General features: G+C 39.2%; 1 protein-coding gene across 1 annotated transcript in view; it reads left to right on the top strand.

The window, feature by feature from the left end:
* Window positions 1–2,582: 2,582 nt before the first annotated feature.
* LOC122807958 overlaps window positions 2,583–15,679 on the top strand; it is a 185,906-nt gene continuing 172,809 nt past the window's right edge. The window contains exon 1 of the mRNA XM_044078989.1: window positions 2,583–2,694. Within this exon, the coding sequence (XP_043934924.1) occupies window positions 2,583–2,694 (112 nt within the window). The remainder of the gene's footprint in view (window positions 2,695–15,679) is intronic.

Genomic DNA, 15,679 nt, shown 5'->3' with positions numbered 1-15,679 from the left:
GTCACACTGTATGCAGGTAGTGAGGGCCTGACTTTGTATGCCAGTTGTTTTCAACTGGTTTTTGGTCTGTGGTGTTGGAGGGACCAGACAGGAATTGAGATGTTGGAGTCAAAAAAGGAGATGGTGGCGGTGTGGTTGGAGATGGTGGCGATGTGGTTGGAGATGGTGGCAGTGTGGTTGGAGATGGTGGCAGTGTAGTTGGAAATGGTGGCAATGTGGTTGGAGATGGTGGCAGTGTGGTTGGAGATGGCGGTGGTGTGGTTGGAGATGGTGGTAGTGTGGTTGGAGGGGATGCTATAATCCATGGAATTATGCATGGTTGAGGAAGCTTTGATGCATTCTGTGCCTCAGTTGGCTCAGTCATGGTTGTTTTCACTGTTGCTGTTTATCTGTATTATTTTTGTATTTCCATTGTACATGAGCTTGGTGAAACATGGAGAAATATAATTTCATTCAGCTGTGCATTTTTGTGTATGGTCTGAATGACAATAAAGTTACTTACTTTCTTCTTTTACTAACTTACAGAGTGCTCTTGAGCCAGCTTCACATAGTCTACTTCTATTCTAACCTTTTTTCACATACTGTTTTAGAGCATTTATTATGATGTTTTGTGGGATATTTTCTACCGCTATATTTTTTTCTAGTGTTGCTCTATTGTATTTTTTTAATTGTTGGTTTTAGCCTGTTTTTAACCTGTAGCTTTAATGGTATATAAGTGAAGTTAAGTTTTTTGGTTGTTTGGTTAATTGAATGCAATATATAATTGTGATGTAAAATGATCATTTTAGTTATTTATTTTATTAGTTATTTGCAGTTGTTTATTTGCAGTTGTTTTACCGGGATAGTCCACTGGGCCAAGGAGCCCGTTTTCAATGGAGTTCTGGGGAGAAAAGCTCCAAGACAAGTTAAATTACAGTGAAATTTTACATAGGAAAAATTCAAAAGCTTTTGTGTTTGGAAAGTACAGAAATATAAGGAGAAATAATTGAAAGTAATACAATTTCTAAAACAGGAATGAGTCTACTTGAATTTAGTTATACAATTACTAAAATAACAATGAGTATACAGTACAGTTTATAAAATAAAATAGTAGGAGGACATTCAATTTAAAACCATTCATTTTCTAAAATAAAGTAGATTTAGAAACATTTGTTATCTGAAATGGGGAAGTAGGAACAAAGTACAATTTCTACAGTAAGGTGGAAGCTCAGAAAATAAGAGTGACATTTTAAAGGTTTGGACATGTGAAAAAGCAGGAGGATTGCATTTCCTCAAGAGAAACAGTGGTGTTATGGGTGAAGTGAAATTATATTTGTATGGATATATTGTTGTACTTCACGGTTGTAATAGTCAATGTATTCCAGATTAGTTACTGTTAGGGCTTACAAATTGCCTTTATTACTTTTGTGCAACTATATTGTTCTCACTGTACTTAATATATTGTCTGTATCGTCTATATGGCTCCCTTGTAATGTTTTGTTTATGTGAAACTTAGGTAGGATGGGAGCAGGAGCATATCCATTATGAGGCAAGATGTGAGTGTAGTTAGGTTTTGAATGAGGAAAGGCAGGAGATAGTGCAGATAGAGGAAGGAAGAGAGTTCCAGAGGTGTGCTAGGGAGAAGGATAGCAGGTGATTCCCAGCTGGGCGTGAGGGTTTATGAAGTTTAATTAGGTTTTGGGAATTGGATCTTAAGTGTTGATTTGATATGTACATTTCAAAGGTATTAGCTAGGGAGGGGCACAGATATGGTTTATGGATGACTTTATGGGATTGGATAAGTTGGGTGTAAGTGAGGAAATTGGGTAGCTCTAGCCAACTAAGTTGGTGAAGGGAATTACAGTGGTGGGAAGAGGATTTGTGACCGGCAGCAAACTTGGATATTTTGTTATAGCAGATTGCAAGTTTTGTTTTAAGGGAGGATTGCATATTGGTAAACATAGTTGCCCCATATAACAGGGATGGGATAAGGTATATATTAGCTAGTGACATTCTAGTAGAGGAAGAGATGAAACAGCTATGGCAGTAAAGCATACCTAGTTTTTATGGGGTTTTTTTATGTCGATTAGTAGATGTTTATCGAATTTTAACTGGTCATCAATGAGTATTGCTAATAATTTTGAGTCGGAGACAATTTCAAGGGGAGTGTTGTTTTTGCTGGTAATTATGAATGACAGTTTGTCAAGAGGGGAGTTTTTGATGGGTTTGAAAAACATGATTTTAGTTTTAGAAGCATTTAGAACTAGATGGTTTTAAAGCATCCATTGCTCAGTTGCAGAGAATGCGGCTTGAGTGAGATGTATGAGATTTGTGAGGGAGGTGGAGAAAGAGTTTATAGTAGAGTCATCCGCTTATTGAATTAGAGTGGAATTAGGGATGGCTTGATGGAAATAGTTGATCAATATGTTGAATAATAGGTGGCCAAGAATGGAGCTTTGGGGGATGCCTGTTGGTGTATTGAGGAAGGGTAAGGAGGCCTTATTCCATTTTACTAATTGTTGTCTATTTGTGTGGTAGCTTGAGAACCACTGCATGGTGGCAGGGGATAGGTTTAGTTTAGTGAGTCTAGTGAGGAGTAGGGCATGGGAAATAGTATTGAATGCCTTGGAGAGGTCGAGGAGAAGAGTGGATACGAACTGACCAGAGTCACTGGCTTTATTGATTGGTTCAAGGAAGGAGAGGAGGACTGTGCAGGTACTATGGCCTGGTCAAAAAACATGTTCTGTGGGGTTAGAAGTTGGTTATTGATAAGATAGGGTAGAAGCTGTTTGTGTGCCCACTTTTCAAGTAATTTAGAAATAGGGGACAGAATAGTGATTGGGCGAATGTTTTGAATGTCTTTATTGTTGCCACCTTTATGGAGAGGTATAATAAAAGCTTTCTTCCAGATTTGGGGGACCTGACTCTCTGAGATGGAATGATCGATAAGTATGCTAATTGGGAGGGCAATTGCTTCAGATGCTGCTTTTAAAAAGTAGGAGGGGATTTTATCGGGGGAATTTGAGCCTGGTTTTATTTTAAGGAGAAGTTTTTTGATGGTACAAATAGAAATGAGATTGATAGTAAAAGGTGGGGGTTGTGGAGTTGGGGTGTTTATGGAGGGAGAGGTAGGCTGAGGATGAGTTGCTGAGTTGTTAGTGAAGGTTGACGTTAGTTTATTGATGGTATCTATGAAAAAGGAGCTAAATTGGATTGCTAAGTCCATATCAGATGCATTTAGGTTAGGACATGGGTTTTCAGTTTTGCCTGGCTCAGGAGAGATGAGATTCCTTTCCAGAAAATTTTGGGATTGGTACTGTGGTTAGTTTGGAGGGTGGTAAAGTATGATCTGCGATTAGTAGTGATGAGTTTTTTTTACTTTGTTACGTAGGCTTTTATATTCAGTGAGGATGGTGATGGTTTTATTTTTTTGATAACGTGCCCAGGTTCTGTCACATGGGAGCTAAAGTGTTTTTAGTTAGCCACGGGACAGGATTACTCTTGGTCCGCTTAGTTTTTAGTGGAGCAAGGGAGTTTAGTAGGTTTAGAAAGGTAGTGTTAAAGTAGGTAAGAGGCTTGTCAAGTGGAAGGGTCTTTAGGGGGTTCCAGTTTGTGGTTTTTAGTGTATATGTGAAAGTGTCTGGGTTGAAGTTTTCTAGGCAGCGAGTGGTAATATAGGTGTGGGTAAATTGGATAAAAGAGGGGAGACGATGAGCGAATGTGGGGAAGTGGTCAGCTAGTGGGTCTAGAAGAATGCCACTGTTAGAGAAATTGTGAGGATGGGATACTATGATCCAGTCTAAGATACTCCCATTGATAAAGTTTTTTGTGGGTCTGGTGGTGAGATTGATTAACTGGGTGAAATTATATTTTATTGCAAAGGCTTTGAGCATTAAGCGCAGTGATTTACCAGTTGGCTGAGAGGAATGAGGTAGAGGAGTTGGATGTGGACAGGAAGAGGGGCCAGGATTAGGGTGGATGCCTTCAGAGAGAAGGATAGAGATATAAGTTTGGGAGAGGTATTGTCCGAGGTAGTGACGGCTGATGCAGTGAGAGATTTTTGGGGGGTATATGGCTGAAATAGTTTATAGTTGTATTTGTGGTTAGGACTCTATAGGGGAAGAGAATATAGGTGTTGAGGGGAAAGAGACAAGGGGATATATATATATGGAGTCTTGTGTGTTGTTGTTGAGAATAGATGTAGTGGTATGGAACTGGGTGTTGTGTTTTAAATTTGTAGGTTGGGTTTGGTAGTTTAGATATGAGAGGGTTGTTAGCATGAGTATTTGGATAAGGATGTATTGAGTTTTGAGGGACATGGTTGTTGTTAAATATGTATGGAGGGGTATAATTTAGTTAGACCTTAGTTTAGATTGCTGGGTTACAGTTTATGGGTGTATCAGAGACTCAGTGGGAGAGGATAGCTTTTTTAAGACTTTTTGAGGGGGGAGGGGATTTACAAAGATATTTGATTGGGCTGTATGAGAGATGGGAGTGGCTAAATAAGTATAAATGTAGAGATCCTGGGGAGGGTGAGAAATGGGGGTAGGGTAGGGAAGTGGAGTGAGCCCACAGGGCAAACAGAGCTGGTAGAGCTGGAGGGTGGAAGAACCAGAAAGAAAAACAATCAGTAGCAGTAAAATGGCTACCGCTGAGTGGGTAAGTGTTGAGATACAGAGCTAGCTTAAAGTGTAGACAGAGAGAGTGTTAAGGATAGGAGAAAAAAGATAGTGAAGTATGTCAGAGAAGAAGACAGGATGGAGAACAGAGAGTAAAGGGTTTGACTTCAGTATTAGCCAGTGGGAGCGAAGATTACTAAGAAAAAGTATATATTCAGGGTGTGTTGTGCCACCTAGTGGCAACAACAGTGAATGGCACTGGGGTCAGAATACTACTTAAATAGAGTTAGACAGGCACTAGAAGAGATTAGGTAGAACTGGGCCAAGGTGTGCAAGCGGGCTATGGTCGGCTGCTATATTGCTGAGGCAAGTTGGAGCATGCACAAGTTAATCAATCAAGCAATGAGAGCTGGCAAAAAATGAAGTGTTAGACTACATACACAGAGCCTTCTTTAGTGAGCAGTTAGCCACACTGAAGGGAGCTTTGAGTGGAGGAGCATCTTTTCAGGTTAGCAGGGAATAGTGTTCCATTTAGGGTAGTAGCTGGTTAATTATTGATTAAATTCTTTACCCAGACAAAGAGGGAACACCCGGTAGTAGGCTGTAAAAAAAAGACAGGACAAAATCTTAGTCAGGGTCAGAGAGAATAAAGGAGGTATAGAAGGAGAGGATAGGGCAATGAGGTGAAAAAAAGTTGGACTAGGCAGGGAGAACAACAGTAAAATACAGTATATACACCAGGAGGAAGGATGGCCATCCAGAGTGATAAGTATGAGTACCAAGGCAGCAGTAGTTAACAAATAATAGGTAAGAAAACAGTAAGAGCAGCTGCAGAAGTGTTAGGTATACGCAGTTACATAAAAGAAAAACATTTATCATACACAATTCTTAACATGCTGTAACAGCATCTCACGTTAACTTAAAAGACAATTTAGCAGGCTAAATCAATGAGAAGGAAGAAAACCAAAAACCTTGCAGGGTTATCATTACAGTCACAAAAGTACACTGCTAAATCCTTGAGAAAGAGAGAAAAGACCAAAAACCTTGCAGGCTTATCATTGCAGTCACAAAAGTACACTGCTAAATCCTTGAGAAAGAGAGAAAAGACCAAAAACCTTGCAGGCTTATCATTACAGTCACAAAAGTACACTGCTAAATCCTTGAGAAAGAGAGAAAAGACCAAAAAGTTTACAGGCTTATCATTTCTTTTGCAACAGTACACTGTTAGACATTTAAATATAGCGTGTCTGCTCGAAAGCACGCTTTAACATCAAGTTAACTGCTCTGGTACTAAAAACACCCTAGCAGAGAGTATCCAAAATATAATACTTAAAAAATATTACAATGTTCTTTCACTTGCTAACTATGTAGCAAGATGTTTAGCATGTCTTCTGTAAAGCACGCTTTGTAGCAGATGTATAGCATGTCTTGTGTAAAGCACGCTTTAACATTGAGTTAACTGCCCTGGTACTAAAACAACCTAGCAGAGCATAGCCAGAATAATAATACATACAAAATATTACAATGTTCTTTCACTTGTAAATTATATAGCAGGATAGAAACTAGGCCGAGGACAATTTATACTAGATATTACAAAACACGAATGAAGATATATTTAGTTATAGCTACAGCATAAAGCGTGTCCACTAAATGGCATGTTAACAGGCTAAACTGGCCTAGAAACAAGTAACCTGGCCAAACATAGCAGAAATAATCAGTTAACAAATGATATACAGTGTTCTTCACTTACTGGGAGGCAAGCCGAGCAGCCATACAACACGGCCATTTGGAGGAGATGGTGCACGCACCAGGATGGGTATAGAGGATTTAAAAATGTCACCACATGCATGTCCCACAAGAAATAACTTTTGGGAGGAAGTTGGCTAGTAGGAGGGGATAAGGGGGAGGTGAGAGGGATAGAGCAGGAGAGGGGCGGGAAAAGAGCCGAAGGGTGGAAGAGCTAGAGAGAAAAACAATCAGCAGCAGTAAAAAGGCTACCGCTGAGGGGTAAGTGTTGAGATACAGAGCTAGCTTAAAGTGTAGAGAGAGAGAGAGAGAGAGAGAGTGTGTTAAGGATAGGAAAAAAAGATAGTGAAGAATGTCAGAGAAGAAGACAGGATGGAGAACAGAGAGTAAAGGGTTTGACTTCAGTATTAGCGAGTGGGAGCGAAAATTACTTAGAAAAAGTATATATTTAAGGTGTTTAGTGCCACCTAGTGGTGACAAGAGAGAATGGCAATGGGGACGGAATTCTACTTAAGTAGAGTTAGATACTCACTAGGAGAGATTAGGTAAAACTAGGCCAAGGTGTGCAAGCGGGCCATGGTCGGCTTCTATCACGCTGAGGCAAGTTGGAGCATGCATAAGTTAATCAATCAAGCAATGAGAGCTGGCAAAAAATGTAGTGTTAGACTACATACACAGATCCTTCTTTAGTGAGGAGTTAGCCACACTGAAGGGAGCTTTGAGGGGAGGAGTGTCTTTTCAGGTTAGCAGGGAATAGTGTTCCATTTAGGGTAGTAGCTGGTTAATTATTGATTAAATTCTTTACCCGGACAAAGAGGGATCACCTGGTAATAGGACAGAGCCTTCTTTAGTGAGGAGTTAGCTGCACTGAAGGGAGCTTTGAGTGGAGGAGCATCTTCTCAGGTTAGCAGGGAATAGTGTTCCGTTTCAGGTAGTAGCTGGTGAATTATTGATTAAATTCTTTACCTGGACAAAGAGGGAGCACCCGGTAGTAGGACAGAGCCTTCTTTAGAGAGGAGGTAGCCACACTGAAGGAAGCTTTGAGTGGAAGAGCATCTTCTCAGGTTAGCAGGGAATAGTGTTCCATTTAGGGTAGTAGCTAGTTAATTATTGATTAAATTATTTAACTGAACAAGGAGGGAGCACCCGGTAGTAGGTGGGAGGCGTGACTAGTAGCCAGACTACAGGGCCATTTGGAGGAGATGGTGCATGCACCAGGATGGGTATAGAGGATTTAAAAAATTGGTTGGTTGGGATGTGGGTTCTGATAAAGTCCAATACTTTGGGGATGAAAGTACTTAACTCTTTGTGAATAAATATTTATTTAAGCAGCACTGAGTGCCATCAGCTGTTTTTTAGCCAAGTTTTGTGGTTCTGTGGGTGAGAGCAGCTAACTGCAAATCGGATTGATTGGGATGTGGGTGAGACAGATTATTTTTTAAAAGTTATGGGCCCCCCAGCCAGCACCAGGTCCCAGGCAGCTACATATGTCACCTAGTGTGGGATCCAGTGCTGCAAGAAAGTGCCATATTTGTCAGGACAAGATCAAGAATATATGGATTCCTATCAGGTTTTTAACTATTTGCATAAGAAAGTTAGTATTTTAGCATTTGTAATGTCAAGAAAGAACTGGGCATATCAACTAGTGATGGTATAATTTGTCCTGTTTACTAATGGATACTGGAAGCCCCCAAATATAAATATAAAGGTGTTAGAATTAAAGTGGAATTTTGTTTAGGCATTAAGATAGCTATAATAATCAGAATGGGGCATTGGCAACATTCTGTTGCTAGCTTTGAAGTTCAAATTAATCTTTATTATGGTGATTTGGACATCAAAGAGTTAAATTTTTGGTGTCTAAAGGAACCAGTCATACGGTGATTATATCTTTGGCAAATGCTGATGCTCCATCATAATTGTCAGTAGGTCTGAAGCCACAATAGATGCTAAACCTAGGCACTAGGTACAGAAAGATTGCATTTAATGCTTTGAAACTATGTAGCTTTAATTACACGTATATGAAGGTGTTTGAGCATTTGTTTTTTTTTTTGTTGGCGTTGAGAAAAGGCCATTAATGTGTTCAAAATCATACTCTGCTAGTTGTAATTTCTAACAAATGGGCTCTACCTAAAAAACAAAAAAAAATCATGGGAACAGTGAAGGGTTTAGTAATAATCCAAAAGCTATGCTTAGAGATGTGCAGACCATTCCAGACAAAGCAGAAATGCAATCCATGTTGTCAGCATTATTCCAGGTGGGCAAATGTTATCATTTGTCATGTGGATTAACAGGTAAAGCCATATTTTACACAAACTGGTACCCCCAGTGGTTCCTTAAACTTACAAAAATGATACATGTCTATTGACAAAGTATTTACCGTATATCGTTCCACTCAATGCCACTGCAGCAAAGTGCGGTACATTTTGGGTTAGTAATTTTCTATAGATCTGTTGCTATTGATTCTTTGAGGCTGTTCTCCTGCTTGAAGTAAAAAACAAGTACCGGACCAACATGGCTAGGCAAAAACTCTATTTATTGAACATAAAACAAAGTGATAAAAGTAAGCACTTTTGCGATAACACTATCGCTTCTTCAGACTGATAAACAAGTAGAAAGACAAGAGTTTAAAAAGAAAGCAAGGCTAATCAGCTGTCATATGCAAATCTGATAAATTAACTGAAAGGTACACACACAAGCAATGCAACTATTGTTACAAATACAAGGGAAACAGTAAAAGTTCTCCTGCTTGATTTTTTTCTTCTGCTTACCCTAGTCATAGATGAATTATTGAAAAACATGCTCATTAAGTTGAAAGTCAAAAGCTGGTGCAAGTGTAGGGGAATTAGTTTTGACGGCTACTGTAGGCACTCAGTCCAAGAATGACCTGCCATGAAGAGGTGGAGATATGCTCTAGAGAAGAGAGGAATGAAGGTCAGCAGGACTAAGACAGAATATATGTGCGTTAATGAGAGGGAGGATAGAGGAATGGTGAGGATGCAGGGAGTAGAGGTGGTGAAGGTGGATGAGTTTAAATACTTGGGATCAACAGTTCAGAGTAATGGTGAGTGTGGAAGAGAGGTGAAGAAGAGAGTACAGGCAGGATGGAGTGGGTGGAGAAGACTGTCAGGTGTGATTTGTGACAGACGAGTACCAGTAAGAGTGAAAGGGAAGGTCTACAAGAGGGTAGTGAGACCAGCTGTGTTATATGGGTTGGAGACGGTGGCATTGACAAAAAGGCAGGAGTCAGAGCTGGAGGTGGTGGAGTTAAAGATAATAATAGTTGCATTGGGTCAGCTCAGGTTGGATAGTTAGGATGCTAAGGATGGAGCTGCCAGGTAAGAGGAAAAGAGGACTAAGATAAGGTTTATGGATGTGGTGAGAGAGGACATGAAGGTTGTTGGTGTGACAGCGCAAGATGCAGAGGACAGGAAGAAATGGAAACAGATGATCCGCTGTGGCGACCTCTAACGGGAACAGCCGAAAGAAGAAGGATAAGCTAGAATGATATGTTTTGGCTTTTGAGCAGTGTGCCACCAAAGAGCCCTGGGACCAGGCAGTCTGGGTACAATCCTGCCATCGCAGCTAGCAGGAAAAGCACCAAAAATGTGTATTGATATGGAGGGAGCTGATTCAGTGGACTATGACAAACTTAAAAAGAAAAGATCTTTGGATTATGTATGGAATTACCTCAGAAACACAACAATTGTATAATTGAGCTTTCAGTGCTGACTAACCCTAGTTTAGAGCCTGGCAGCAACAATAAATTGAAAATGTTAGAAATGTTAGCATGAGACAGGTTTAAAAGAGCTTTACTTAGTAATATAGGAAAATTAGTGTTTTAAATTGATCCCAGTATATATATATATATATATATATATATATATATATATATATATATATATATATATATACATACACAAATATACAAATATACAAGGCTGCATCCAGAACAAGGTAACATAGATAGCTGCCTAGGGCCCAGCGCTGTCTGGGGGGGGGCCCATAAAATTATTTAAAAAAAAAAGGAACAAAATCTTCAGACTATTGTTTCTGCTCAGTCCACTTTAAAGTTCTTCAGGCTCCACAGCCAGATGACCTATGGCTATCATGACCTCTTAGATGCCCTATTTGTCTTTGTCTGTAATTCTTTAGCTGAGAAATTGAAAGGCAGAGGGACACAGCAGTGGGTTCTAACAACAACAGGCTGAGGTAAATTTCCAGTCTATTATTTACAAATGTCTTTATTAACTTGATCTCAAACAGGTAGTTTTGTGTGTATGTGTGTGTGTGTGTGTGTGTGTGTGTGTGTGTGTGTGTGTGTGTGTGTGTGTGTGTGTGTGTGTGTGTGTTTTGGCTGTGAATAAACTAGACAGCATGAAGTCTATGAATTTAATATTAATATTAAGCATGAATACATTTTCAAATTAACTTGTATTTTACAAGCATATGGGTGTGAAATTCAATGTGTTGAGATACAACAGTTTGTCTAGTATTTAGTGTAGGAGGGTAACACTATGAACTGTTTCCTGTAGTGCTGGTTTTGATGCCCCCTGCCTTCTTTTGTCTACTGCATACATCTCAACCTCTTAGAGCAAGAAATCTGGATAAAGCCATAAATAAAAGTGGGACAAAGGGCCAAAAATAGGGACAAATATTAAATATTGCTCTTACAAACTTAGAAAGTTGATAGAATAACAGGTTTTGCACTAGCATGAATCTGAAGGGTATGACGTTTGAAACTCAAATGTCTATCATTATTTTCTAACTTTAATCTTTAATGATCTGCCACTATTTTGCCAGAAAACCACAACTTTTTGAAAAATGGACCAAAAATATGAGGCAAAAATCTGGACATTCTGCAAAAATCTGTACAGTTGAGAGGAATGTCGTGTGACTTTGACCTAGTCATTTCACCAGACTGTGCTCCTGGGCTGTCCCTGATGGGCTGTCCCTGATAAGGTGTACTTGCTGTCCCTGATAAGGTGTACTTGCTGTCCCTGATAAGGTGTACTTGCAGCCGGTGGGGTATCCCAGGCTGTAGTAAAGGTGTCACACATTTATCCTTTGAATTCCTGCACTCTTTGTATAGCTGCTAATTAATGCTTCACTAAATGTTCTTTGACTGTTAATCCCAGCACAACTGTTAAAGTTTAATGGTTTAGCAGATACGTTTTCAATAAATGTGAAGAGATATTTACTGCTGCTTATGCTATTTGCAATGTAAGTGTTTTGCATTGTTTATCAAATGGCTGTCAGTATTTTTGCTGTAAAATCTAACATAAAGATTCAAAATGAATTGCAAATCTCTGTGATCATGTGATCACTGTAAAAGTAAAAGTGTAAATGGACTGCACACCAGCAGGTTTGAAAAGTGTCTTATGGTAACTGGGGAAAGAGAGACAAGCAACTGGATGCTGGCATGGCTGAAAGAGTCCCGGTTCATTACCCTGCCTTGGGCCCCATTTGACCACGATCTGGGGCTCTGTGTCTGTACACACACACACACACACAAACACACACACAAACACACACACACACACACACACACACACACACACACACACACACACACACACACACACACACACACACACACACACACACACACACACACACACATATATCTATACATGTGTTGACATGTTGGGTTTGACAAAGGTGTATGTGCCTCTAATGTGCCTTGAGAATAAGAAGTTCTCTGTGTTACTCTGTTTATAGAACACTGGTTACTAATTAGTGCTGTACAAAATGAGCCAGCCTGCAACAAGACAAGGAAATTGTTTCTCATTTGGAAGTTCGTACGTGATGAATAAGACCTAACTGAAAGAGGCTGGATGGAGGTGTGGAATGTGATATCCAGTCAGAGCTAACTTGAAGAATAAACATGGAAGAATCACCTGGACTACAGAGCTGGCTGAAATCCAGTCCTAGCGGAGGTGTACAGGTTGGAACTTCTAAAATGGCAGCCTTTTCCCTGTGGAACTTTGTGAACGATGAATAGTTTGTGGAAAGTAAAAAAAATACTGCTGTGTTTTTATTTTCAGCTGCAAAGACAAGTCTGCAAATATTTAATTTATGTGAATATACACACCACAAACTCAAAAACCAAGTCGCCTTGGTGGAATTCCGGCATCAATAGGTTGTGTAACAAAAGGAAAAAAAATGCCAGAAATTAGGAAGTACAATGCCTATCAATGTAAAAACTCCCTCATCAGTCAAAACAAGAAATCCAGGGGACTAATTACGTCTACCAAAGCCAAGTTTGAGGTATAAATAGCCTCCCAGGTTAAGGACAGTCACAAAGTCTTCTTTATATATGTCTGCAGTCTCAAAAGCAATACACAACAATATGCTGAACTGATTGTAAATGGAGGCACTTATACTGAGCCAATATGTACAAAGTACATACTGGAAATGATGCAGACAGAGTTTACAATCATTTAGAAGAAAACTCAATCGTGGCAATAGAACAAAAGGGTAACAAAAGTCAGTCATATGGAACAAAGGATCATTTGTTGTTAAATAAAGTCACACTGGAGAACTGTAAAAAGGGGAAGAATCTAAGTATAGCATGCATAGATTACAAAAAAAAGAGTATATGAGAGCATCCCACATTCATGGTATAATATGCATTCTGCATTGATTACTTACATTACAATGGCCATTAAACAGTGACAACCACTCTGCAATTAAGCCACGACAAAGGGCAAATTATTATCTCAGGGATAAAATTCAAAGGGGGATTTCCAGGGTGATTCTTTGTGACTGCTGTTGTTTTATATTGCCCTTAACCCATTAAACTGTTTGCTTAATGGATTAGGTCTTGGTTACACTTTGACTCCCAGAAAACAACCTCGCTTAAAGACTTCTCATCCACTTTTTGTGAATGAAATAAAACTGTATAGTTCATCTGATAAGGAGTTAAAAGCACAACTACAAGTGATTAAAACTTTCTCAGGTGATAATAAGAATGCAACTTTTAAAGCAGGAAAGTTGCAGTACTAAGAAAATATCAATCTGGACCAGGGATGCAATGTAAAAGAACTTGAGCAGGAAGGAGTGTGTAAATATTCAGGAACTGTTGAAGGATCAGCAATAAAACATGAACAAATGCTAATAGAACTCAGTAAGGAATACTTCAGAAGACTAAAACTAATACTGAAAACAGCCTTGCTATCTAGAATAAAGTCCAAGTTATAAACAGATTTGTTCTACCTGTTCAAACATACAGTTTTGGTGTGATTGACTGGATCCAAAAAATATTGGATCAGTTGGACAGAAACACAAGATAAATGCTTCACTCTTATCAAATGATATAAAAAAACTGTGTATACCAAGATTACATATTTCATTCTCTGAAGGTTGTATGGGCCTCCTTGAAATATCTGCTGGCCTCATCAGATCCAAACATAGTAAAAGTTTTAAAACACGAGGAGAGGAAATCCAGTATGACTGATCTGCTTAGTTTAGCAGAAGCATTCCTGTGTCAAGCAGGAATGAAATCAAACCAGTAGTAACAGCAACTGAATGTGCCTAAAAAACAAAACAAAAAAAAACAGAAGAGATATAAAGATAAGGATCAGATGAGAAGGAAAGAAATGTGGAAAAGCCATAAATATAGTGGCAAGTATTGAGATCTCCTGGAATAACCTCATACTGATCAGGGTTTGATACCAGAATGGTTAAGGAAAGGTGAGTAGAAGCCAAAGGATGAATGGTTAATGATGGCAGTCCAGGATAGTGGAGTACATACATGTTAGTTTACAGAGTAAATTGAACATGTGGGAGAAACAGACAGATGTGGGTTCTGTAAAAAAGAATTGGAAACAGTTGCACACCTTGTTGCTGGATGTGACACACTCATATGGCAGAGGGCCTGTACACCGAAAGGCACATTGATGTGGCAAGACTGTTGCATTGAGGATTGCACAAGCACTACAATAGAGACATAGCTAAGAAGCATTGGAAACATGAACCACAAAGCATTATAGAAAATGATGAAGTTTCTATCACATGGAATCACCCATTACCAACAGATCAAAAATATATGCAAGAAAACCTGATATAATAGTCAATGAAAAAAGACAGACGTAGCATTGATCACTGAAAGTGTTGCACCTAGCAATTACAGTGTCTCATGTACAAAGAGACACAAAGTCATAAAATATAAAGATTTGCATGCAGAAATGAGAGCAATGTGGAAGAAAGATACACAGACAGTTCCAATATTAGTAGGAGCAATGACTCTAATAAAAAAGAATCTGCAGCTGTATTTAGAGATGTTACCAATACATGTAGCTCCATATGAATTGCAGGAGTCAGTTCTGGGCACATTACTGGTTCTGTGAAGAGCACTTTTGGCCAACATTGAATACTGAAACAATACTAATTTCATGAACTTTAATTATATTCCAGCTTAGGAAAAGGGTCCATTCCCATCATGGTATTAGAAACCCAAAAGGTCAGGAGAAATGTAAACTACCAGAAGATATATCTAATCTACTGGTCAACCAATTTAGCTACAAGTTACCCTTTCTCCCCCTTCTAAAACTCCCTCAGGAAATACCTTCAACCATAATCCCTTCAACTATCACTAGGGGAACAGTTTTTCACTACACTCTTCAATGCAAAGAGCACAGCATTGATAAGACACAGTAATATTCCAGGATGATGCCTCCATAACAGCATGAAACATGACCTGTTATTACTATTTAACTATATCCTCTGGACAGATTTCATGCCAAGTGAATGGAGAACTGCAGCTGTCACCTCTCTGCACAAGGAAGGGTCATCTAAGGACCCTGGTAACTACAGACCCATAAGTCTGACTCATTGCATATGCATGGCCATGATAAGAATAATCATGGCCTTGATAAATAATAATATATGAAATCTACAGCCACTGGATGCATCCCAGTTTGGCTTCATCAGAGGTAGGTCATGACTACTGAACCTGGTGGACATCTTTGAGAAGGTCAGCAAAAAAATAAGTGAGGGTAAAACAGTGCATTCTGGCTACTTCAACCTGGTGAAAGCATTCAACACAATACCCCAGTCAGGCATTATAGATAAACTCATAAAATTAGGCATAAACATCTATGAAACACTCTCGATAGCCAGCTGTCTCACAGATAAGACAAAAGAAGTTATGATAAGGGAGTTTACCTCCTCAAAAAGACAAGTTGCTAGCAGACCTCCCATAGCTTGGTGCTATGACTGTTGCTTTTTGGCATCTGCTTCTCAGAAGTCAAGGCCAATGTTCAGGACCTCTGGCTGACCATGTTCAAAGATGACTGCAAACTAAGTGCTGTCATAGAATCTCCTAAACACAAACA

This window comes from Protopterus annectens, chromosome 8.part0 (genome assembly GCF_019279795.1).
Source record: "Protopterus annectens isolate FY-2018-M chromosome 8.part0, PAN1.0, whole genome shotgun sequence".
Classification (NCBI taxonomy): Eukaryota; Metazoa; Chordata; order Ceratodontiformes; family Protopteridae; genus Protopterus; species Protopterus annectens.
Note: the sequence above shows the minus strand (reverse complement) of the source record. Positions and strands in the feature narration are given on the sequence as shown.